The sequence below is a fragment of the Cyprinodon variegatus genome, unplaced genomic scaffold, assembly GCF_000732505.1.
Source record: "Cyprinodon variegatus isolate N-32 unplaced genomic scaffold, C_variegatus-1.0 Scaffold411, whole genome shotgun sequence".
NCBI lineage: Eukaryota > Metazoa > Chordata > Actinopteri > Cyprinodontiformes > Cyprinodontidae > Cyprinodon > Cyprinodon variegatus.
The window spans coordinates 612126-637932 of record NW_015150864.1 but is presented as its reverse complement, the minus strand read 5'-3'; the positions used below and the strand labels follow the sequence as shown (position 1 = coordinate 637932).

Here is a 25807-nt window from a genome sequence, read left to right as displayed (position 1 = left end):
CATGTTATTTATCTGACTAAGGTAGGAACTCTGCAAAATCAGCATGAATGTACTGTAGTAATTTATTGAATAATTTTGCAAAATAAATGCATTTATGTTAAGTAGTTTTGTTCTGTATTTATATTTAAGTTGGATTCAAATTTTTCAAGAACTGCTTCTATTAAGAAGTACATTTGTTGTGAGGAAGCAATGTTTTAGTCAAAAAAAAAAAAGGCTACAGCATCTTTGCAAATTGTGATTAAAGTAACACTAAAGAGTAAACCATCAATTGTGATAGAGTTAATTTAAGAAAAGATGGATCCTATTTTTACAGCTTTGTGAAATCTTTATTTATTAGAAAATTTAAAACAATTGCTCCCAAACAATTTAGCAGATTCAAAGTCAATAGCAGTTTTGTTTTACAGAGGTCTTAAAAATGTTCACCTTTTGACTAATAATAATGAGGTTCACTTTTAGAGCACACTTGAAAAAAACCTTACACTGAATAAAAACATCTGATAATGGTTCATCGTTTACAGCATCTCTTTCACATTAATACTTAAATGTTGGATAAAATGCTCTCATCAATATTTGATTATTATACAGTGTATGCCTCCTGACTATATTATGTAAAATCTTTATCTTTTTATTATTAGACTGAAAGAAAGTAATGTGGTCTGGTTGATCCTACATTGAGAAGCTGATCCCACATTTTAGCAAAAGTCCTCCAGTTCTGCTCTGACAGAGAACGCTACATGCTTGCAGTGCAGTGTTAGTATATGTGGCGTCAATTATCATCACTGAAAGAAGACAGTGTGATCAAAATAGATATGACTGCATCATTTCAATTACCTCTACTCAATGTGGCTTTATTTAAGTTTTTGTTTTTGCTGTAAAAGGAAAACAGTTAAAATGTTCCATATTGGAAATTGGTATTCATATGGTTGAAGCCATTTTCTTTAAGGCAGTACAACGACTTTATCTTCAGGTGGAAAGGTGGAAACTCTTTGCAACCTTTTTGGGTTTTTTGTGCAAAATTTTCAAGCTTAAAAATGGAAAAAATAATTTTTGGTGCCTGATAAGCTACAGTCAGACTGGTATAACAGAGGCTCCATAGAAAATAAAACTGCTGGCTTGTAAAAAAAAAATTTTGTTTGAATACCTAAATGTCTTTTTCCCTCCCTGGTACTTTTGATGCAGCTTCAAACAAGGCAAAATCAAACTTCAATAAAACTCCAATGGAAACAAATACAGGAGGGCAAGACAGACATAATGAGAAAAAACAAATATGAATAGGGGCATAGATGGTATCCATTAATATACAATATGGCCAATTTTGATTTCTTAATTCTAACATACTGTAATGCTCCCTGAGTTAACAAGCTTTAACCTGATCTGATCATTTTTTCCAGCACATCTTAGCTTGTCCATGCTGCAAAAAAAAATGCCAATACCTGGTTTAATATTTATGATTTTTACTGTGCTTATCTGTCCAGCAAACTAGGTAGACAGAAACCCAAATGACAGTTTATCAGGTAGAGGAGAAAAGGGATGCTTCTAATGCAACCTGAGCTTCCATCACACCTCATCACACCTCGCATCCATGTCAAGCTGCATTGATGCAGTAACCTATACAAAATAAGCCCTGAACAAATACAGAGAGCCTTTCTGTGCCAAAAATATAATTTTTTAACCTCATGTTATATTCCAATTTTCCCAGAAACAGCATTTAGAGTTTACATTAAAATAAATCATATTTGAAATAAAAAGGAAATAAATATTTGTAATACATCGATCTGTGTATCATGAAGCTACATGAGTTTCCCTCTATTAAAGAAATGATTCAAATGAATGAACTTATCAACCATATTCAAATTTATTGAGATGTGTCTGTGAGTCCCAGGAATGAATCACATGCTATATGGAGTCATTAACCTTCAGCCACATGTAGGTCAGCAACGGTTTTAATCTACTGGTCTTAATGGGAACAGATGGTTCCTGTTCTGACTTGAAATAATCTATACATTTTTAACTCTGGTATTTTAACAGCTGCAAGCATAAAAGCTTTATCCGCCATACAAAGCTGAAACTGTGTCACATCTGTATGTAATTGTATATCAAAGGTAAACTTTAAGGAAACTGATTGATATTTGTTAAGAGATATTTTGTTTGGACTCTACTAAGGTGGTTATAATGTTTTAATCTTTTTAGGAGCCCTTTTTTTGCTCGTTGATCCTGATTAACGAGTTTGCAAACTGAAAGGCAGCTTTAACAAGTTGGATTATAATAATAATTGAACTTTATGGATCTCACACAGAAAAATGTTCCTCTGCATTTAAACCATCACATTGGCGAGCAGTGGGCTGCCATTGTGCGGTGCCCGGGGAGCAGTGTGCAGTTAAGGGTTTTACTCAGGAACCGACAGTGGAGGCTGTGGGGATTGAACTGGGTAATTGGAACCTTCTCAGAGAACAACAGCACTGGTCTAACCAGTAAGCCAACACACCCCCTTAAATGGTCTTTAATGCTCCCCCTATAGCTGGTTATTTGTCACATATTTCTATAGTAATCTATCAATGTGTCTAAAAAGAATATTCTAACATATTTAACCTCTAAAGTTATTATAAAGTGAACAATTTCCATACTTGTAAATACCTATCTCAGTTCAGTTTCATAACTAAATGCCCTTTTTTATGATTTCTCATTATTTCTCTGACTCCCAGCAGTGTACGTATGCTCCTTCTAGGGGAAGTATGAATGCAACATCCGAATGAAAATGCCTATTGCCTCATCAGTTATCTCCTGGAGGTGAATTTAGGGGACATGAAAGTCCTCTGAGACGACAGTTAGGAAATCATTTTCATATAATGAAACTAGAGAGACCAAGCCAAGAATACTAAGTGTAATAAAAAAATGTTCACATTGGATGGATGTGGTAGATTCCAATCAGTAGCATACTTTCATTCATATTTATTACCATACACCGGCTTCTAAAATCGATGAAGCACTTTCTGACTTTCAGCATTATGTAGCACTTATCTACCCTACAGGTAGTTTGAAATAAGGAAAAAACATGCCTTAACTTCATGTAATTTTTTATTATTATTATTATTATTATAAGAGAGGGCAGCTGGCATTAATCACAACTCTTCTTAATTAGATGGTTGTTTTTTTTTAACAGGTTATTTCAGTCAAATGTATTATAAAATTTACTTTATGACATAAAAAACTGTACTTTGTATTATTATTCAGAGCAGAGTCTCTAAACAGCTCATCTAAAGGTTTTACTGAATCAAATTTGAAATGTTTCCCAGAACAATAAACACACTGTAGACAGAAGTGATTTAGTTCTGCATCTTTTTGCAAAATCATATCAGTACTGATGAGTTAAAGATGTTATTATTCAGTTTGGTGCAAAAGTGTTTTTGGACTTTCTATATACAAGACTATAAATTATGCAAAACAAAACAAAAAAGGGGGGGGGGGGGGCGATATAGATAGTGGCAGGCTTTGTGGTTTGTGTTTTAAATGTTCAGTTCTTCCCTGGAGGGTTTATAAACCCAATGAAAGGGCAATTAAAAAAGGACTGCTTTAGATTTCCCAAAGTCTAATAATTATAAGCTGTTAATTGGATCTATTTTAGCTTTTATCAATGCCACTTTTTGTGCTCACATATTCAGGTTTTATTTTTTTGTTTACTCTAAATGCTTAATAGAGAAAAAATGTTAAAGCCCAAAGTAAATGCCAAATGAAGTTATTTAACCTTAGAATATCAAGGCACTTTACAGTTCATCAGATCATACAGTCAAATTGATTTAAAGTTTTCTGTGCAAGGAAAACCAGTTGATTGCATCATTGACTCGAATGCAATCCCTCACACTAAGCATGCTTGAAGCGACAGTGGAGAGGAAAAACTCCCTTTTAATAGGAAGAAACCTCCAGCAGAACATGGCTCAGTGTGGTAGGGGTAGACCTCAGGGGTATAACGAGACAATTGAAAACACCATAAATAGTACAATGTATGTTTTTACTGTTGGAAACAGCTACATTAGATAGTGAGTCAATAGTTTCAAAGTTTGGGCACAACAGAATGCTAAAACAGATCATGTGTTTTATTGCTTAAAGCAACTTTTTTAATATTAAAGCAGTTGTAAAGAACTTTTAGCTTTGTTCAATTTTGGCTCCCCCCAGTGGACAAAAATTGTACTGTTTTGCCTGAAGGAAGGCAACATTTCCCAAGAGTCCCAGTGTGGTTAAAGACCATAGTGTTGTAAAATCCTGATCTCCCAGAGACCTGCAGCTGGATTGAACTACATTTCTGTTTCCAGTGGCTTTGAAAGATGAATAGTGGCGAAGCAAAGTCGTATGATAGTTTCACATTAAACATATATAGATCCCAGCAAGAAGGTGCCACATTGCCTGAATACACACCCCCTCTCCCCCTGCACAGCTTGCATAATTATATATAGTCTCTCAGGGAAATTAAGTGGAATCGACTACCATCTTTATGGGTATGGGGGAAATGACGTAAAGCAGTCTGCACATTTGTAGTTGTTTTGTGTGGCAGGGTTACTGCCATCCTCCTCAAAGTCACGGTGCCGGAGAAAGCCATACATACCCCCTCAGGCCATGACAGAGGAGTCATTCAACTGGCGGCTGTAAATTAACCTATAATCACAAAAGCTATGAAAATATTTCATGAAAGCTGCAAAAGTTGCTTAATTGATGGTTTAAGCCCCTTCTGGACCTGCAGTAAAAATCTGGAGTTGTTTTACAGTTCTAGCTGTATCAGGGATCTGTATTAAGTCTGTTTAATAATATTAGGTCTGATCATTATTATAACCATTAATAGTAGTAGAAATAATCGCAGTAGTAGGAAAAGAAGGAGAAGACAAATCTTTCTTTTAAAGGGTGTATAAGCATTAGTGACTTGCACCTCTAAAGCAAACCTACTGACAATATCATTGAATGTAGAAATAACTGAAGATTTGCAGCATCTAACAGTAGGAAAAGCACAACATTTTGGACAGAAGCAAAAACCTACAGACAGCATGTTAAGATATCCGCCATGTTTCTGAACTTACCCTCTGTTGGTAACGATTGCTTTCTTCAAGTGAATGTAGCTGGCAGGAAAGACTCCCTGTGAAGACAGAAAAAATGCTGCATAATTAGATGACCTTAGAACTAGAGAAAAATAAACCTAATTTAAAGTTTCCCTAATGAGTTTAAATAGTGACATTCAACATCACCAGAATGATTTAAACTTGTTCTAACTTTTAGCAGTTTGATGGAAATTCTGACAATATGGAAATGGATTTCTAATACTGGATGTTTCACAGCATTTCCACTTGCAGAAACAGAACAAGCTTAAAACATCTTGAGAAATGAACCACCTGCCATGTAAATCACAGCCATGAACCAGGCAACTTCCTATACTGTAGGTTCACTGGTAAAGTATTCGTGCGGCACCCTGAAGGTTAGGATAGAAGCTTCAAACTTGTAGACAGTGTTTAGTTTCTTTTAAAATACCAAATGTGCTTTCTGTAAAAATTTTTCCAAATCCCTGATCTCTCCCATATAAGTAGACTAGTTTCATGCTTGTTTTATGTATGTGAAGTTTGTTAGCCAAATAATGCAAAAGTCATTTACATTGGTGTAACTGTAAAAGACATTTGGACTGACTATCTTAAGGAAAATTTGTACTGAATCTTAGATATTTTAGATTAGGTATTAAAATTTGGATTGAATAATGCTGCAAGTTTACTGATGATGAGTAAATAATTTGTGTCTAACTTTAACCAAACAAAAAAAACAAAGAATTTCTCTTTAGTTACAAAATGACAAACTGACATTTTTTGGGCTTTTTTTGAAGAGGAAGAAGAAGAGCTGCAGGGTTTTTCTAGGTCACTTATATTTATTTGAAGTTTTTCATTAATGTTTCAGAGCACTTTCTTAAAACTTTTAGACAAACTCCATGATGATATGAACAGAGAAGATAGACAAAGCTAGGCCTTAAGGAATAAAATTCAGCAAGATTAAAATGTGCGTTAAATATTTTTTATTCTATTTTAAAATTATTTCTTTTTTTTAGCTTAATCTATCCTGTAATAAGATCTTTAAAGCTAACATAACAGAAAGTAGTGTTTTTTTTAACTCAAATCAGAAGCAAGGAGGCTTTTTTTTATCCTCTTATATGAAATACATTTGATCTGAAGTCTAATGTAATGGAAATGGTGGCATTGACACCAAAAAGCTATTAACTTATTATTTCACTTTTCTTTGCTTTAATTAAAACTAAACAAAAGTACAAAAAAAAACTGTTTAAATTATCCCAGTTTTCAAAGATTTTTATGCAGATCACTCATTTTAACCCTGAAAACAGCTTCTGGTCCACCTTTTTTTATGGGGGCAGACTATAATTTAACTAATTTGGAGTTTTGTAACATAAAAGCTTTGCAACACAAGTAAGTTGGGGGTCACTCAAAAAGGATGATTGTGACGACAGGAAATTAAACCTTTTGAGATGATAAACTACAGTGTGCAAAGCTGACATCTCATTAGGGAAGGCTTCAGACTATCTACTTCATACTTAAAGATACAAGTCATTTTATACAATAAACACAACAACATCTTCTCTTTCACACAGTTATCAAAGAAGCTACATGCTGTAACAAAGCATCAAAACACTGATTATCATTTTAGCAGTACTTCTAAGACCTGATATTAAAACCACAGTGGTGTTCTGTCATTTTGTTCTTTAGATGTAAAGGTTTTTTGATGATGATAAAGAAAAACTTATAAGGTAAGTCCTGCTTTTGACAGTAACACCTCAGCGATGCAGTCCTGCTTCTAGGAATATCTGCCCCGAGCTCTAACCTCAATGTGTGTCTTTGGCTTAGCGTCACGGCCTGAATCCATGTGTTCAATAATTCTAACAACCCGGTAATATTTCATATGCTTCTGTATGCATTTTTTTATACATGTTTGAATTTTATTTTTATTAACAATCCAAATGCAAATTCTGTTACAAACATGAAGACATTAGTTTATTTTCCAATCACTATTTCTAATGGAAGAGGTATTTCCATGTGTATTTCCATGTGTCCAATGTGTACCGTAAGGATCTGTAGAGTAATATTAGATAACATTTCCTTTAGGTCATATAACTATGGGCTTGTTGGAGAGAAAATGATTAACTGAAATTAAGTAAGGCAGACAACTTAGATGTGTTTTACCTGAATTTAAACCACTCATACTAAAAAATGTCCACATCAGTGAGTATGACGTCAGGATTCTGCCAAAAGTTCACATACGCAATAAAGACTCCTATGAGCAGCTTTACATAATACAGAAACCCAAAAGCTAATCTTCCCTCGCATCTTTAACATGATACATGCACAAATGGAGTACAACACCTCTGGGCACGATGCAGCCTCCCTCTTCTTTGCGTGTTGATCTGTTTCTGCTCGCTCCTGTCGATTTTTGTCTCTTTGAAGGTGTTACCTACCGGACAAAGCACCTCGCCCTTGATTGGATACTTGTTTGGGCCCTGTGGTACTCTATGTCTGCTGGTTTGAAGTATATATTACTTGTATGGACTTTTGGCAAATTCTGATGCCCTAAGTCAGCTCCAACATTAAATTAGAGCATTTATTCAAGCTACAATTTCCTAAGAGATTGTAGATAAAAATGTTATTTGATTAAATTAAATTATGTCTGTTGGCTGTGTCAACCTGTCTGCCAACTTATAAATGGGAGTAAACTTTTAGATTTTTCATCAGACTTTCAGTTGTGTAATAATATCAGAGATGGTATACTCCTGTTCTTTCCAGGGTCCATTGTGTGATAAATACTTGTTCTTGACCAGATTACTGATCCCCAATTGGTTGCCTCCAGTCCTAGACTATGTAACCTCTGGTCTCTAACCAGATTACTGGTCCAAAGTCAGTTGCATGATTTCAGTTCTATCCTGGATTTCTGCAGATGGGGGGAGCAAAACCAAAGTAAAGGCAAAATGAAGGATTCTCCTTTATTGAAATGAGTGAAAGAGTTTTTTTGTTTTTTTTCACAAAACACCTCTCTCGCCAAGGGACAGTCAGTGGGATTGGTTAACACTCCAGCTACAGTCTTATTTGCTCGGTAACAGAGTCAGAAACAGTGTGTTGAAAGCTTTGTGCTATTAATCCCATCGTGGAGCCACTGGAGACTGTGAGATGTGTAGTGTGTTAATTAAACAGATCTATGTCATTCTCTGAAGGAGCAGCATACTGCTTTAAACAGACTTTTCTTAACATCAAGCTATATTTAGAACATCTGCATTATTATCAGTGCAACTCAGTTCTTCCTTCTTTCAGAATGCCTTACAGTAAAAAATTAAAAGTATGAAAAGGCTTTTTTAATTGTTCCACAGTAGTTTGTTGAAAACTATCCAGTCAGACTCATCATTTTCAGTATGCTTTAGAATGTGAGGCAGGGTTTGTACGCAAAGTAAAATAAATTTCGTATGAAAATGATTGAATCAATTGATCCAAAACACAGACGTCCCGATTGCTTTGCAAATAAACTCAAGAGCTAAATACTTTAACTACTGGAGACATCTATCAAGCTTACGTCAGCTTTATAGACATAACCACCATCATAAGGGAAGCTTGCAAATCCCAATATCCCAAATAGAAAGGCCTGAGGCTGGAAGCATCATCTTTTGAGGGAGTAAACTTTGAGGCACTGTCTAAAAATACCTGCCAGGGAGATAAACCTCAGGCACAAACAGATACACTGCCTGGCCAAAAAAAAAGTCGCCACCAAAAAAAAAGGTAATTCACTCTAATACTTTGTTGGACCGCCTTTAGCTTTGATTATGGCACGCATTCGCTGTGGCATTGTTTCCATAAGCTTCTTCAATGTCAAAAGATTTATTTCCATCCAGTGTTGCATTAATCTTTCACCAAGATCAGTCTAATGGAAGTGGGGAAGAAACTGTTCTGAAATCTGCTCGAACTGCATCCGAGGGTGAGGGGTCATTTCGGATGTTACGGGCTCGAGACATGCAGCACTGAGATGAAATGTCTTTTATGGAGGGTAGAGGAGCCCTGATGATCATCTCTGCTGTTCTTACCACTCTTCTCACCTTTTCCAGTCTGAGGCATAGCAGCCTCCACACCACACAGTGAGACAGCTGGTCAGAACATCGCTATGGTGCTTCTGTAGAAGGTGTTGAGGATGGGTGAGGGCCGGTGGACTCTCCTCATCCTCCCTGAGAAGTATATGCGCTTTTGTCCCCTTTTGATCAGTGAGGTGGTGTTTACATTCCAGGTGAGGGTGTCTGTGATGTGCACCCCCAGGAATTTGGGAACTGGAATGGGTGGACTGTTGGCAGCACACTAGAGACGATGTGTTCTTTAATCAGAACTTTATCATGATTGGTGCATCTTGTGCATCCAGTCCATCTTCCATGAACAGGAGTTTTCGCACTACCTTATCGAGGTTGTGCTCTACTGACTTTTTCTGTTGGCATGCGTTCCATGGCATGTTGCTGCAACTCGTCCTTTGCATCACTATCTGCCTCCCAATCTGTTGTGTCCTCTGATTGTCTTTCTTGGCGAGGCTGTTTATCTTGAATCTCAAGAGAAGACATAGCAAGCTCAGCTATAACACAGTACACACTTGTAAGCTTGTCGGCCTGCTTTTGCAGTTCTTGCTGATATATCTCCACCAAATTTACTGTTTCCTTGTCCTTTTTGGCCAGTGCATCTTCCAGGAACAGGAGTTTTCGCACTAACTTATCGAGAGTGCGGTCGCGAATATCTCTACTGTCGCAGAGGGACAAGCTCACGGTCCCGTTCAACCTTGTTTGCAGTTAGTTGCAGTCTCGCCATCTTTTTCTGTTGGCATGCGTTCTATGGTATCTTGCTGCAACTTGTCCTCATCCTTTGTATCACTATCTGTCTCCAAATCTGTTGCGTCCTCTAATAGACTTTCTTCGGGTGTCTTAATCACTGGTGACAGACTTGATTTCCAAAACTTCTTCACACACATCTTATATCCTGACGTATGATACACTTTTTTATTGGATTTTTGGTCAGCAGTTATGGGTTTCCTTTCACATTCATTCGTATTTGAAACTAAGTCAATTGAGTTTTCATATAAATTTGTGATTTCCTCTGAGTGGGCTTGTTTGTTTGGAAGGCCATCAAAGCAGTTACCAATTTCCTTTTAATCTTTTCTAAAATAGGTTTCAAAATGATCAAGTTTCTCTTTCACATCCCTGATTTTTTTCATGACAGAAGCTAATTTTTTCCACCTTTGCCTGCTTATTTTTTTTTTTTTAAGTGGCAAACCTTACAGAGGCCTGAGGTTCAAAATCCTTAATCTTTTGTAGTAAGTCTTTGTTAATGTTCTCCAACGCCGCCAACGACTCTTTAGCCTCTATGTATCTATTAGCCACTTTAGTTTGATATGAAAGATCTTTTGTCAACTTTTCAACCTGTTCTTTCAAATTCTTGTTATTTTTCCTTAACATTGTCACTTGCTTTTTTGCAAACTTATTTTTCACTATTATTGGATCATTATCTGTTCTGCCATGTTTTCCAACTGATGTTGAAGTTTCTCGTTCTTCGAGGATAAAGCTTTTACCTTTTCTCTATCTGAAGTTATTTTCTCCATGAAAACCTTCTGGGTATCTTTCTCCAGTTGAAGCTCCTTCATCCTTTTTTCATATTTTTTGCTTAATGTCATTTCAGCCTTCACTTGTTTTTCCACATCAGGGTAATGCATTGTTTCAGAGAAACACTTTTCAAGGTGTTCATTCAGTTCGGAGAGTTCTTGAATGTTTGTTTTATTCTTCTCATGCATTTGTCATAGTTGAGAGAAATCACAATCTTACTCTGGCCAAACATTTTGAGATTTTTCTTTCACTTTAAAACAAAAAAATCTCTCAGCAGAAAATACCAACCAAACTGATCAGAAGTCCCAGCTCGAGTGACCCAGAGATTCTCAGAGATCATATTTGACAGAAGGTGGCTTAATTACCTCTCTTACATTTCATACTATTATCACTGTATTTTGTACTTCCTTAAAATTTAGCAGCCATGTTATTGTATTAAGATGTTTTCTCTAGTCTTAAAGGTATAGTGGAATATTTTCGGGAATTTTAGAAAAGCCCCGCCCTCTACACTTCAAAATAAAATGCACATGCACAACCCTGTATCTGCTCCTGAAAGGGAACGTGCATTAAATGTGTGCAAGAGCACGCACGAGCGCATTTCTCGTCGGTCAGGCTCTGTTTAAAAGTCGCTGTTTGCATCGCTCATACAAGCTTACTTTCCAAAAGAAGATTTGCAATTTTTCCACTAAGTCAGACTCAACACCGGTGAGTGAAAATGGGAATGAGCGCGTAGGACTTGCATATAAACCTGTACTTACAACTCCCATAAATGTAAACATGTCAATCAACAACTTCCTTTGGTATAACAAAATCTAGACAGACAGACAGAAAGACAGAGATCTACAATCAACAGTGTTTTGACTTTTCTATAAGAACTGAAGCAACTGAACTAATACCATGTTAAAAAAGACAACAGGTACATAAACACACATGTGCTTTTAAGACCTTTAAGTAAGATGTGTGGAGAGCTGGAGGCCCTCTGAATGCACTGACCTGTAAACTACCACCTACTGTCACAGCTAACTAGGCAGAGACAAGAACAAGATGTCATAAATGTATGTGTGCAGTAGGGGTCGTGTTGTGCTATTCCTAATTTAGCTGATGGTGTCAAAACACCAGGCCAGTCAGAAAAGGTCAGTCTGATCTAGGAAGAAAATGAAGCAGGAAAATACAAGAAAAGGGAAAGAAAAGAACCATAATATAGAAGGTACGGTAAAGAGAGCAGGGATAGCTAAAGAGGAACTGAGAAAATAAATGACAAACAAGGCAGCCATGAAAATGTCATCCTCCCACAAATAACTCTGTCTCCCTCTGGACTCTTAGCTGCAAATACCTTATTGTCACCTTGTGTTGACCTGCTTTAAGTGCCTTTTAGAGGCCAAGTATTATCTTGAGTCTTAAATATGACACAGTCTTTATAATAAGAGTCCCAAGAAAGAAGGAAAGTAAGGAAAAAGATTTGTCTTATCAAAAATACTAATGCTAAAATAATAATGCTGATTTCTTGTTATTTTTTATTTAAAAAAAAGACATTCTTCACTACAAAGCAAATTACAAAAAACACTGTTCGTTATGAATCCATTTAACCACCACAGTTTATGAAGGGACTTTATCTGCAATTTATAAAACCATTAACTACAAAATGTTAAACTGTGTGCACAACGTTTTTAAAACTTTGGCACTCCTGCCGATTTAGGACTTCTTTGAGAATTTAATTTATCTAATTGCTTTGTCTTGCTGACCAAGTGATTTAGAGAACTTAGATGTGGTCTTATCATTACGTTTAGTGTGTTTATTCCTGCTCAGTATGCTTCTTTGTTAATGAAGCTGAAAGGAAAAAAACAATTTACAGCGACGATCCAGTAACTGCAAATGTAACTTCTAGCTCTGGTTTGTATGCAGAGAAGAAACAGTCCACATTAAATTTTCAAAAAAAAAGAATAACTTTTCAAATTATGATCAATGTCCAGGTGTTTTTAACAAAAAGAAAAATGATTGTCCTCAATTTAAATTTTGATCTAAAACTTCTGGAACAGTTGCATGAATATTTTCATCCTGCTGATCTCTTTAGAATAAAGCGAAAAAATGGTTTTAGTATAATGCAAACAGAACATAATTTGAATGTAATCAAATTAAATATAGTGGTAACATCCAATCAGGTATAAGTGAGAAATGGGTTTAGAACAATATGAGAAGGACTTCTTCATATTTTAGAGATCGGAGGTTTTTTTTTATTAATCCTAAAGGTAAATGGATATCCTGAATACTGAGAAGCCGTTTTCAGCTAAAACAAGGAACATCAAATTTAGAATAACATGTTATAAAACCAGCATTAAGTGAAGAGCAGGAGAGAATTAGGACTGCATCATATTAACAGTAAGCTTTTAATGTCCTGCATTGTTGAAAGCATTTATGATCTCATGAGTGAGTATTTTACCATCAAACACTATGCAGATGTTCTTGTCAAAGCAGGAGATAAAAACCAGTCGTCTCATGCTTGTATGCCAAAGTCAACATGATCTCAGCACTTTGGTTTGTAAAGTATCTGTCGTGGTTGGTTCCTTATGGACACCAGGTTAGCTGATTCATTGAGCCAGTCAGTTTTTCCTTAGTTTTAGAAAGTTTTACTTCCCTTCATCTAGTTTTATTATTTAAATTAAAATCCTACAATAAACGATAATAACTTTTATGAAAGATATACTCTTCTAATGAATGCTTCTGCACAGTTTTTGCTTGTTTTTCTTTTATTCTTATCAAACTCGTCGATATGTTTGGGAAATCTCGTCAATATGTTGAAACGAAGTCTTGCTGTGCTTCACCCAGAGTTTTCGCTTTTCTGATTTGTTCCTCCATTGTCCCAGAGGAGCTAATCTTTATTTAATCATTAACCATGATGCATCCGTCTATTATGAGCTGTTCTGTTTTATTCAGCTCTATCCATTGTCTTAGATTCAAGTGAGAATTGTATAGTTCTCCTTTACAGCTTCATGCAGCATCAGCCTAGAATCCGGGCTATAATTTTACACAGCATGTCTAATCGGTTTGGCATAAATAACTATAATTAATACTCAGCCATCAAACTGTGTAGCTTGTTAATTCATTATTGATTTTTACAATATGCATCTTTCTGGACATTCAAAAGCACAAGTTTGAACTGCAGGTGTTAAAGAAGAATTTGTGAAGGTTTAAAGGAGTCTAAACAATCTTTTTTAACAACTCTTAAAACCAGAATTTCACTCACTCATTTAGCACAGTACCAACAATTTAATTCTTAAGATGGTAAAATGTCTGATACTAATCATAATCACAAGAATTCCAGCAGCTGATTAAATAGCATAGCTAGCAATGTAGCAGCAATGGCAGGTGTGTCTGACATGGAGCCACTTGTTGAAAGTAAATGCAGGAATCCTGTCCCTATGCCTCGGTTAGTAACTGAACTACATCAGCAAAGAAGGATTTTTTGAGGAGGATGTGGGCTATTAATCCAAGGATTAATTCAGCCACTGCAAGTGTCGGTGGACAGGCTGCTGGATGAAGTAGGTTCTCTTCAAGGCTGACTTAGTGCAGCAGAAGCTCTGATCAGTGAAAACTTTCAATGTATCTGAGAAGCTGATTCTGCCATTAAAACTTTACAGGCCCTAAATGCAAGCCTGATGGATGTTCCGGGAAATAGATTCTGCCCCCCCAAACCCCAGACATCATCTGGATTGACATAAAAACACTGTTCAGCTCAGTATTTTTTATTTATTTATTTTTTTAACTCTGTCACTTACGCTGTTATTTTTATACACTTTTTAAGGTCCACATTTGTGTGACCACTTTTGCTATAATCGTTTGCTGCTATAACATCACAATTTCCCCATTGTGGAACAATAAAGGGATTTTCTATTCTATTCTATTTTATTCTATTCTATTCTATTCTAAATTTGTTGGCCCATCTTGATTTAGTCCAGAAGTAGTTTTGAAAAATCTGGTCTAATATTGTGCCACTTTAGACCAATAATGACTAGTCATTGCAAACCCAGTTTTCAACATCTTTTCGACTATCTAAAGATTATGGCTTTTCACCTTTCTTAATTGTAGACACCATTTGAGGGTAAATCATGGCGCCTTTTCAAACCAAGTTTTGCTCGGTGGAGTAGTTCCAGCTTGTTTAAACTGAACAAACCTGAAAGTAAAAAGATGGCCAAGATCCTATGAACTTCCCTTCTGGGTTACTATTGTAACCTTGTGATTGATTAATTGATTGATTGATTGCTTGTCTTTATTGATCTCACAGTGAAAAAATTCAGTCGTTACATCAGCTCCAATAGTCAAAAGATAAGAAAAATGTGCCAAAGGAAGAAAAAGGTGAATGGAATGTATACAGGATTATACAGTGCATCCACATATGACAGCTTTTGTTGTTTGTTTTTCTTATTTGTTGTTTTCCTTTTATAAGGATTAGTATACAGGGTTATTGCACAGCGTTTTTAAACATGGGTATTTAGATAGATAGATATTTATATATATAGTTATTGCACTATTGAGTGTCATATACAGAAACAGGTTATTGCACAGGATATCAAATAGTAATTGCGCACTTTACATTGCACAAGTTAGAAATATCAGCTGTGCTGCTGCCATCAACACTGTTGTTTATAGATGCTAGAGATCGGCCTGTTTTCCAGTGTAGTCCTGTTTCTCTGACTGTGACTGGCTGGATGTGCTCTCTTCATCCTCTGACTTGGAAGCTGGCTCAGAGCTCGTCTGCCTGGCTGTGTTTTTCCTTGACTGGGCCACCTTTGACAGCTGCTTTTTGTATCTCTGCTTCTGTCTCCTTGAACCCCAGTCGGCCTCGGCAGATGTCCGCTCACACTGAGCCAGGTTCTGCTGGAGGATTCTTCCTGTTAAAAGGAAGTTTTTCCTCTCCACTGTCGCTACAAGCATGCTTAGTGTGAGGAATTGCATTTGAGTCAATGAATCAATGCAATCAATTGGTTTTCCAACTTTGAATCAATTTGACTGTATGATCTGGTTGAACTGTAAAGTGCCTTGAGATGACATGTGTTGTGAACTGGCGCTAAATAAATAAACTGAAATTAATTGAAATTGAATTGAAATGCCGTTTTTACAAACAGGGTGTCAATAAAAAGTATGTCACAAGTTTTCACAAGGCGGTGACAAACCACCCAGAACTTGTGAGGTGTTGCTGTAGGTGCAAACAAAAAGAAGGGTTGTGGTCTTGCTCAGTCTGCTTTATTATTATTGGGCAGCAAATCTACAAAAAACAGTTTAATTTTCTTTGACATAGAAAGCCCTCGTGTGTTCCTTTTGTGTGCAAGCTCTGTCTTCTTGAACCCCCAGTTGGTCAAGCCAGAAGGCCATTCACACTCAGCCCAGCTCTACTGCAGGTTTCTCCTTGAGTAAGGAGGCAGTTTTAAGACTCAGCATGAAAGATTGCTGCTACGTCAACAACACAATTCCTGCCCATCTAGGAGGTGTGTTACAACAGGTCATTGTCTAGAGACAATAACCTGATGTAATCTGCTGGGGTTACATAGATACTTTTAAATCAATCTGTCTGAATGATTTGATTAAATTGACTGCAAAGTGCCTTGAGATGATGCGATGGGAATCAGTGCCACACAAATAAACTGAATTGAATGTATTGCAGTATTGGTCCAATAATAATTTACAATATTGAGGTGAGCATGATCTAGTTATCCTGGGCTTTATCCACAACCAGTGTTAGTGTACTCTGTAATCACATTCAAAGTGAAAGGGAACCTGTGTGTCTGTGTGTGATGTGAGGCTCTAGATTCCCTCAGACATGTGGGAGAGACCTGTGTGCAGCACTGATATAAAACTAGTCATTTATTTCGACAATGTCTAAATGGAAGCACTTAGTTTATGAAGCAGGAGAACAACTATGCGTGTAAGTTTAGCTCAAATACGGCATGGAAAGAAAGTTATGAGTCGAAATATGTGAGTCACATCAAAGCACTGAGTATAAAAGCTAACATTAGTTTGCTGTTTTTGCAGACTCACCCACTCACCCACCGAGCAAGATTTCTCTACAGTTATATTCATTTGCTGAAGACTTTGTGAAGTTGTATTTTCAGAATCAGAATCCTTTTTACATACACGACAAATCTTCATGTTTTTAAGGTTAAATGTTAGAACATTGCAGCATCTTTATGAAACCCCTCTTATCCTGAGTTGGAGGTAAGGAGATTGTTAACAAACCCTGAAGTATGACAACTATACAACTTGTTTTAGAGTCAAGGAAAGTGTTTACTTGTAAAAAATGAAAAACCGAGAGGAAAATGGGATTTAAGAAAATAAAAAAGGTAATATTATTCTGTAATAACGAGACGCACTAAACACAATCAGAGCCTGATTGTGGGTATTAGTCTGTGTATCAGTAAGTTGTACCGCATCTTGCTAAACTAAGTTTTTTTTTTTACTTTAGTTTTAGTTTGAGTAAAGAAAGGAGATTTGCGGTACTTTTAAAATACTGAGGTTGATCATGTTTAAATTTAATATTATAAAATGAGAATGTTTATATGTTACTGTCAAAAATCAGAGCTGCTTATGGGTTACAAAGACTCAGGTAAAATTTTAAAAAGCAGTGGCTCATAGGAGTTCTGAAAGGCTGCTTGTCTAACTTCCCGTAGCAGCCAGCTCTGCTTCAGAGCTTAAACAAGTTTTTGGTTAACTTTAGCTGAATTGTATTTTCTTACCCTAATAAAACAAAACCATAAGTTATTTGCTGCTAAGAGTGTATAGTTGCAAAGATTTGCAGCAGAGCCTTTTAACTAATTTACATGACGATACTACATCCTGTTTTGAAAGCTTCTGTTAGCATTTAAAACACCCAAGCTGTGGTCCATTCTTTAAGTTTAGGCCAAACACCAAAATAATATTCTGTTATTTATATTTATATGTATCATGTTTACATCTGTGGTTGATGTATTTATGAAAACCTCAACTCTCTGTAATAATCTATGTCAAACTGATGCTGATTGGTTTTAAAAATTTAAAAATATTTGATAAAGTACAAACAAATTTCATCGATATGAGAGAACATTTTTATCTGTTTGATTTCAAAACGTGCCACCTCACTGGGAAAGGAAAAAGGTCACTGAAGTCATGATCATCTTCTTTTATAAAGGAATAATTTGATGAGTGCCTACTTACTTGATTCAAATCTGGAATAAACGTAATTAATAACATAGATAAGATGAAAAACTGCTTGCTCAGATGCTAAACTCAAGTCTGATTGTAGTGGATTCAGGGTGTAGGTAGACAGGTGTGCTTTAAATTTGTTAGCCCCCTCAAAAGAAGAATGACCTTCACTGCCCCGCTGTGGGAGAAAAGACAAGCTCAGCTAGATAAACGTCTAGGCAAAGCATGCAGAGTGATTTATTAGCCTTTCCAGGGTGATTCTAACCTGGTCAGCCAGATTGATAATGTCTGGCACTCAGGTTTAGACATTATCAGTGTGAGGCTGCTTCCATACAATCCTTTCAGGGAAAGGATGGACCTTCATCAGAACCTTTCAAGCTGATTGGGGAAATGCGACACCTAGCACCTACCGAGAAAATATTAATTCAATTCAGTTTTTCAATTCAGTTTATTTATATAGTGCCAATACACAATACATGTTATCTCAAGGCACTTTACAGTTCACCAGATCATACAGTCAAATTGATTCAAAGTTTTCTATCTAAGGAAAACCAGTTGATTGCATTGACTCATTGACTCGAATGCAATCCCTCACACTAAGCATGCTTGTAGCGACAGTGGAGAGGAAAAACTCCCTTTTAACAGGAAGAAACCTCCAGCAGGACCAAATATTATTTTAGTCAATCATCATAAGAAATGAAATAGTGGGCAAGACCATGAGAAACAACAACTTTCACTTCTATACTCTTGCTGTTCTTCTTTAAAGATGCAACTGTGGATTCTGACTAAAAAGATGTGATAGAAGCAGCAACATGTACGTCATCCTGAGCTGTCACATTATTTTTGGTTTGACCGTGGGCTCAACAGCTCTGGATTTCATCAAAACTACATGTTTCACTTCAAACCATAACACCACAATGTGACTGGCCGACATGTATTGGTTCGGTCACAAATGGTTTAAGCTGGAGCAGTAAACACTCGGCTAATATCAGAGGGGAAACTTCAATGAAGAACTACATCCAACATTTTCATGTAAATGATAAATATCATAAGACCACCCTGTAAAGATCAATCAAGTTACAACAGGTGTCAGGATTGGTGGATGTTTGTTGAGGACCCAGATACAGGGACGAGAGGCAGAGAGGATTTCTTGCAGATTTAAAGAAGATGTTGATAGTAGAGAAGCAAATAATCTAGAAACAAGAGGCAAGGAACTCAGGAATACAAAACTCAGAGACGCTCAGGATAACAAACATAAGGAATAAAGTAGTAAAAAGAATCCAGCAAAGAGAAACAAAGAGGGGTATATATGGGAGAATCAAACAATGAATGGGCCAATCAGCTGATAGGCAGCAGGTGTGGACAGGAGCAACTAACTATAAAGGAACTAAGGGGAAAGGAAAAGGACATTTTAAGTGACAACAAGGAATAACCAGGGAAAAAAAGATCTAACTGTAACTAGGAAAAAACTTAAATAAAGCTAAAGGAAATAAAACTAATGACTACAACTAAAACTAGACGAAAAAATAAATAATACCAAAAATTCAGAAAAGAGATAGAACTAAAAGGGAGAACTAAAAGAACTAACAAGGCGGAGTAAAACTAACAATTCAAAAATTATGTAAAATCTTGACAAACACAGAAAAGCATAAAATAAAGCATAACTGAGAACCCGCCAAAAGAAAAAAACATTAAATAAAACTAAAAAGTCCAGAAAAGGCAAAACCATGACAGAAGGACCTTAAACTATCCAACTCCTTTCGCTGAAAGAGAGAAAGACATTAAAACAAGCTGATATACATCCCCATAAAAGGCTAGGGTAGGTGACGAAATTAAAGATGATATATTGAATTAACTCACAAGAGTTACAATATATTATTTGTACAAAATTATACAGCTTTAAATAAATTGTACATGGTTTGCACTTAAGTAAAAATGTTTTAGTGGTGCTTTTGTCTCACAGTTCAACTCACTGTTATAGGAACTGGATTGAAAGTTAGATAACACATTGTTAATTTGAGTGTTTTAAAATAATAAAAATGAGACTCAAGTTATAGAAATGTACTTAAACAACACCTCAAAAAAGTTTTAACTGAAGTAGAAATTTGCCAAAAGTCATTTTGAAGTAACCTTAGTTTAGCATTTAGGATATCCTTTAAAGTAAAGAATACAGTTCAAATTGCTCATGTTATTCATAGAAAGGGTTTTCTGATTCATTTTAAAGCAGAGAATTGCTCCTTTTTTCTGACTGCAGATTCTCCCTTCTGTGGCCTCAATACTTGAGCTAATCCAAACACTGATGAAACTCAACGTGAAAACTTCTCTGTGGTGCAGAAGGATTAGTGATGACTCAGAATGGGAAGGCATTTCTTCAGGGAGACACAGTGATTCGTTTTAAGTAACATATCCATTGTAAAAAGACCAGGTGATTAAGGTGGAACTAACAGGATCAGGCTGATGCCTTTTTGCTGAGAAGAAGGGGTAACAAAACAGACAAACACAATCGCATTAAGGCATAGACGCACATTGTGTAAAAACAGAATGAAAGCAGAAGAATGCATATTGTAGCATGCATATTTAAGCACGTAAGAAGACATTGCAATGCAATGGCTTCTTGTACAAACATACATAGCTTTTGTTTTGTTAAAATAAATATGCAGATCTGGATCCTGTCATTTTGAAGTTGTGTTACAACAGGGGAATAAGATCTGGAAACCTCTAAGCTTAGAGTCATGTATTTGTCTCACTGCCTCATTTTTATGCTCCTTTGTTTTTGCCAGACTTCATTCCTTGAGTGTCAAATACACCCTAAAAGCAGAGTGCTTTCTGTTGTGCTCCTTCTGAATACATTGTAAGGTTGTCGCAGCATTCCTTGTCACCATCTACCTTCTTTACCAAAGAAAGTACATCTCTAGGCTGTCATATTTCAGGTCAAATTAAGGTGGTTTTATTTATTTTTTTTCTTCAGCGTGTTCCCACTGTATGTATGCATGGTTTCTGTGTGTGTAAAGTTTGGATGAGGCTTGGGGAAGAATTTAAAACATAATCATGAGGTACAATCCTGATACCTGTAAAAACTTTCCCCATCAGTTAGGAATAATTAGTAAATTAGTTAGGAAGAAACTCAAACAGAGATCTAAAACAAAAAGAGTTCTTCAATTTTGTTAACAAACAGCATCATTTAAACTTTAGCGAAAGCCTGAACACAAATGTAATTAGTGCCTCAAGAAAATTATGACTTAGTATATTTAATAAAAGAATAGATGACAGAATTAGCTGTTTATTCAGAATAAAGATAATGCAAACATCTGGTTTTACACCAGTTAATGCTTCTTACACTAGCGCTGCTCTTTCGTGAAGAAGAAAAACATCAATTATATACAGTGAGGAATACAGTGAGACTATAAAAATAAAAAATCCAGAAATCACAATATATGATTTTTTTTTAACTATTTATTTTTATGATTCAGCTGCAAATAATTGTTTGAACACCTATCTATCAGCTAGAATTTTGACCCCTTAAAGACCTGTTAGTCCTCCTTAAACTGTCCACCTCAATTTATTATCCTAAATTAGATGCACCTGTTTTAGGTCGTTAGCTGCATAAAGACACCTGTCCACCCCACTACTGACATGGCCAAGACCAAAGAGCTGTCCAAAGACATTAGGGACAAAGTTTTCATACACCTCCACAAGGCTGGAAAGGACTACAGGGAATTTGCCAAGCAGCTTGGCGAAAAAACATCAGCTGTTTGGGCAATCATTAGAAAATGGAAAAGCTAAACATGACTGATCTCCCTCAGACTGGGGCTCCATGCAAGATCTCACCTCATGGTGTCTCAAAGATTCTTAGAAAGGTGAGAAACATGCCCAGAACTACACGGGAGGAGCTATTCAATGACCTGAAAAGAGCTGGGACCACCGTTTCAAGATAATCTTTGGAGGGAGCTCAAACTCTGTGTTTCTAAGTGACAGACCAGAAACCTGACTGATCTAGAGAAGATCTGTGTGGAGGAGTGGGCCAAAATCCCTCCTGCAGTGTGTGCAAAGCAGGTGAAAGAGATTGACCTCTGTAAATGCAAACAAAGGCTTCTGTACCAAAAATTTACATGGATTTTCTCAGGTGTTCAAATATTTATTTGCAGCTATATCATAAAAATAAATAGTAAAAAAAAATTATACATTGTGCTTTATGGATTTTTGTTTTAAATTATGTCTCTCAAAATGGACATGCACCTATGATGACAATTTCAGAGCCCCCCATGATTTCTAATTAGAATAAGTTCCATAATAGAAGTGTTTTCAGATACTTATTTTCTTTGCTGTATACACATCAGAACATCACAAAAAATTATCCATTCCACATATTCAATTCAACCATAGAAACCCAATTTGCATAGAGTTATTATTCCCAAAAAAAGTATATTTTAAGCATTGAGATCTTTAAATGGCCTTCAACCAGAAGGTCCTAGGTTTAAATCCCACACAGGGTCTCACTGCATAGAGTTTGCATCTCTGTATATAGATTAGTATAGACAATTAATACATAGATGAGTAATATCGTACAATTTCAGCATCTGTCCGGCAGAAAGTCAATACCAAACACTCAGTGCTGCATGCTAGCATATTGAAGGAGAGTTAAGAACAGCGGGCAAAGTTAAACAAAAAGGTGCACAGCAACAGGAATTGTAACGTAGATTCCATTAAAGGTGGGGAGATACACAACATGAGGGGTGTAGTTGTTCTCAAGCTTAAAGTGCAGCAACAGAAATATCCAGAAGAAAGGATACAACTGCCACATATTCGATAATCAGTGAGAGAACCAGGATCCAGACCAAAGACAGGAGAACGAGAGGAGGGTGACTCTAATTGCTTGAGAATCAGTGGGAAGTTTTCAATTAGTAATGAGTTGTGGAGCCATGTCATCTTCTGGAGTGGGACCAGTTTTCCAATTTTGGACCTTTTCCAATTTCAGGGTCAGAGCAGCCATCTGCTGTTTCACAGCAGCTTCATGCTTTACTCTGCTGACAGTCCTTATGGAGAAGCTGCTACCAAACATCATTAGTTGTTCAATCACCATCAGCAGTCATGAATTTAGAGAAATTTTGAAAAAGGTTGCAGTTATACTTTATTATTTTTTGCAAAGGACTTAATCATTAAGATAAAAAATCTAAAAAGGTTCGGCAGATTATCAAATGCTACTGCAGACGAATTATAATTTATATAAATTAATAATAATTCTTAATGGATGATTATTTTTTTCTTAGCAAAATTTTTTCTCCATTTGAATGGTTCTGTGAGCACCACTGTTTGTTTTGTTTTGTTTTTTTGAGAGTGTTGTTATGTTCTGTCTTACATAACAGTGTTAATGAAGTCATTTCTGAGAGGCCAGGATGCTGACAATGATGCTGATCTAATTGGTTTGAGACGACTAGAGGTCAGTACTGCTGCAACAAGAGCAAGAGAAGTGTGACTATAAATTCCACTAATGTGTTTTAAAAAAGGGTGCTCAAAGATGCACCACATCTATGACTTCTAAACTAAAAAATGTGTACATTCCATGTTCCCTCAGTCAAGCTTCAAAATTCTCTTTAAACAATGAAGTTCAGACAGAGTTGTGCTTCCTTTCAGCATTTTCTGCCCCTCGTCTGATTTTGCTTGGAGGATTTTGTGATGATCTGCTCTGATAGCTGGCATTAATTGCTCATTTCGCTCACCTGCATAGTTCTGCCCAGTTCCTAATTATCTCTGGTCTCATCCACCTGTGGGTTCTGCTTTATATTCGGTCCAGCCCAGCTATCGAGGCCAGATCATTGTTTGCTGTTTGTTTGTTCTCTGTTAGATGTCTTTAGGTTCTGTTTTCATAAGTTTTAGTTAGTCCAAGGTTCATGTCCCCGTTCCAGTGAGGAGATTATTCTGGAGCCAGTGTCTACAGGCAAGTTTATTCCCTAACCAGTGGTGAGAGCGTTTCAGCGTTTCCCTAGTGATTCTGATCTCCCGATTCCATTCCCTCTCACACACTGGCCCTGTCTGTACCCATCTGATCTGTTTGCCTGAACCACGGTTGGACCTCTGTTGGATTCTGCCTGTCTGTATGTATTTGTCTAAGCTGGTTGCTCGATGCACGGGTCTCTGAACCTGCCTTTACGCTGTATTGGATTCCTGGAACCGCATCTGTTTGTTCCTGTGTGGATTGGAACCCCTGACGGGACTGCAGACTCCTGGATTCCAGAACTACTCCAGTCTGATCTGAATCCCTGTCCTGGATCGGAGTCCTGCCTGCTAAATCAGGTTACTGCATCAGAGCCTCATCTCGTTGGCCGTGCATCGGCTGATCCTGCCTATTATTGAGAGGATGGACAGAACTGTTAAACCAGAGTGTCATTGATTGGGCGGTGCCCCGTCCTCCCTCCTGCAGTCACTGCAGGTCCGCAGATCCATATCAGCTCAGCGCTTCTGTTCTGTCTGTTTCTGTTTTTATTTTAACAAACTTTTTGAACTTTTCTACTGGCTGTCTCACCTTAAATACTGGGTGCATCTGTCCCGTTCATGACACTTTGAACCAAAGCCTTTCTTGTAATGAAAACCTTTTTCTCTCATCTTAAATAATCTGTATTATTAAGGTTGTTCTGTTTACATGTATTGTTTTAATGTCCTTATTTTTATAGTTTTTTCCACTTAATTCATTTAATCCCAGGATAAAAATGATAAAGCAAAAACGTTTTATACATGTTTTCATCCATCGTTATTCTTTTAGGCTTCAGCTGCAGTTAGTAGGTTATTTGCCGTGTTCTCCCCCACAATGATAAACATTTCTGATCTTTCAGTATGAGGAAACCTAAGCTTAACATTTTTGCCTCTATTATCCCTGTGTAATGTAATCTTATTGACCTTGCTGTAATAAACTCCCGGACATCGCCCAAAGCAGAAAACTTTTGATGGACCATTTTTAGCTGATATTCCCTTGATGATTGAGATCTTAATTTCCACATGGATGCAGATTTTTTTCCCTCTCACATTCGTGCTTATCACTGCGGGCCTTGGATTCCGTCATTTTCTCTTTATTTTACATCAAATTAACCATGAAAGAGCAGCATGTCATAAAGCGGCAGCCTAAATGATACATTATCACTGCAAATGTCTGCAGACGAAGCACGTCTGTGCAGCCTTGACTTCAAGGTCACATAATTTCTGAAAGCACTCAAAGTCAATACAGTACCTAAGTCACAGTTATGATGAAAGCATGTCAAGAATAAAACAGAAATGTTCTTAAATAAATGTAAACATAAAAAGATGGATGCTTAAAGTTTAAACCAGGCAAAAAATTTCATTTCTAACCAAGTTGCTGCAGCTGAGCAAATCCTTCCGATCAGTGAACTGTCATATTCCTCATTCTTGCTTAACAAAAACTGTTAAACAGGGTTTCATCTATGTCTACTCTACATCATAGCACATAACTATCCCATCTGCAGTGAAGTCCAAAATATCTAAAAAAGATAAACCATTATGTTCTTACTTAACTTATAGAATAATTTAATTTTCACTATGTACCTGCTGGTAACGGGGCATAGACATGTTATACGTCTGTACAAAAAAAGGCCAAAAACCATATGATCATGATATTAACCAACTCTGTCCTGATAGTGTTTTGATCTCTATTTCCACCTAAATAGTATTCTTGCAGTGGGTGTGATGAGCATCTGCTCACAGTACTCAATTACTTAATAAAGCCTAGCAGTCCTGCAATGCTTTGTGGTGAAAAGGCAGCTCGGTGTGGAATGCAGCATCAAGGTGAGAAATGTTTTAATCACATAAAAAAAAAAAAAAAAAAACGTCTTAAGCTAGAAGCTTTTTATTGGAATGAGTGCAAATGGAACACATTAAAATGTGTTTTTAATGCTAAGTGCCTTGTTGATCAGCCCTGTATTCAATCAAATTTAAACAATTTAACTCTATCTATCTATCTATCTATCTATCTATCTATCTATCTATCTA

The 25807-nt window shown here is 36.5% G+C and overlaps 1 protein-coding gene across 5 annotated transcripts in view; it reads right to left on the bottom strand.

The window, feature by feature from the left end:
* dock3 (dedicator of cytokinesis 3) overlaps positions 1-25807 on the bottom strand; it is a 220096-nt gene that overhangs the window by 99648 nt on the left and 94641 nt on the right. For all 5 annotated transcript variants that reach the window (XM_015388011.1, XM_015388012.1, XM_015388015.1 and 2 more), the window contains exon 4: positions 5064-5119. In XM_015388011.1, the coding sequence (XP_015243497.1) occupies positions 5064-5119 (56 nt within the window). The remainder of the gene's footprint in view (positions 1-5063; positions 5120-25807) is intronic.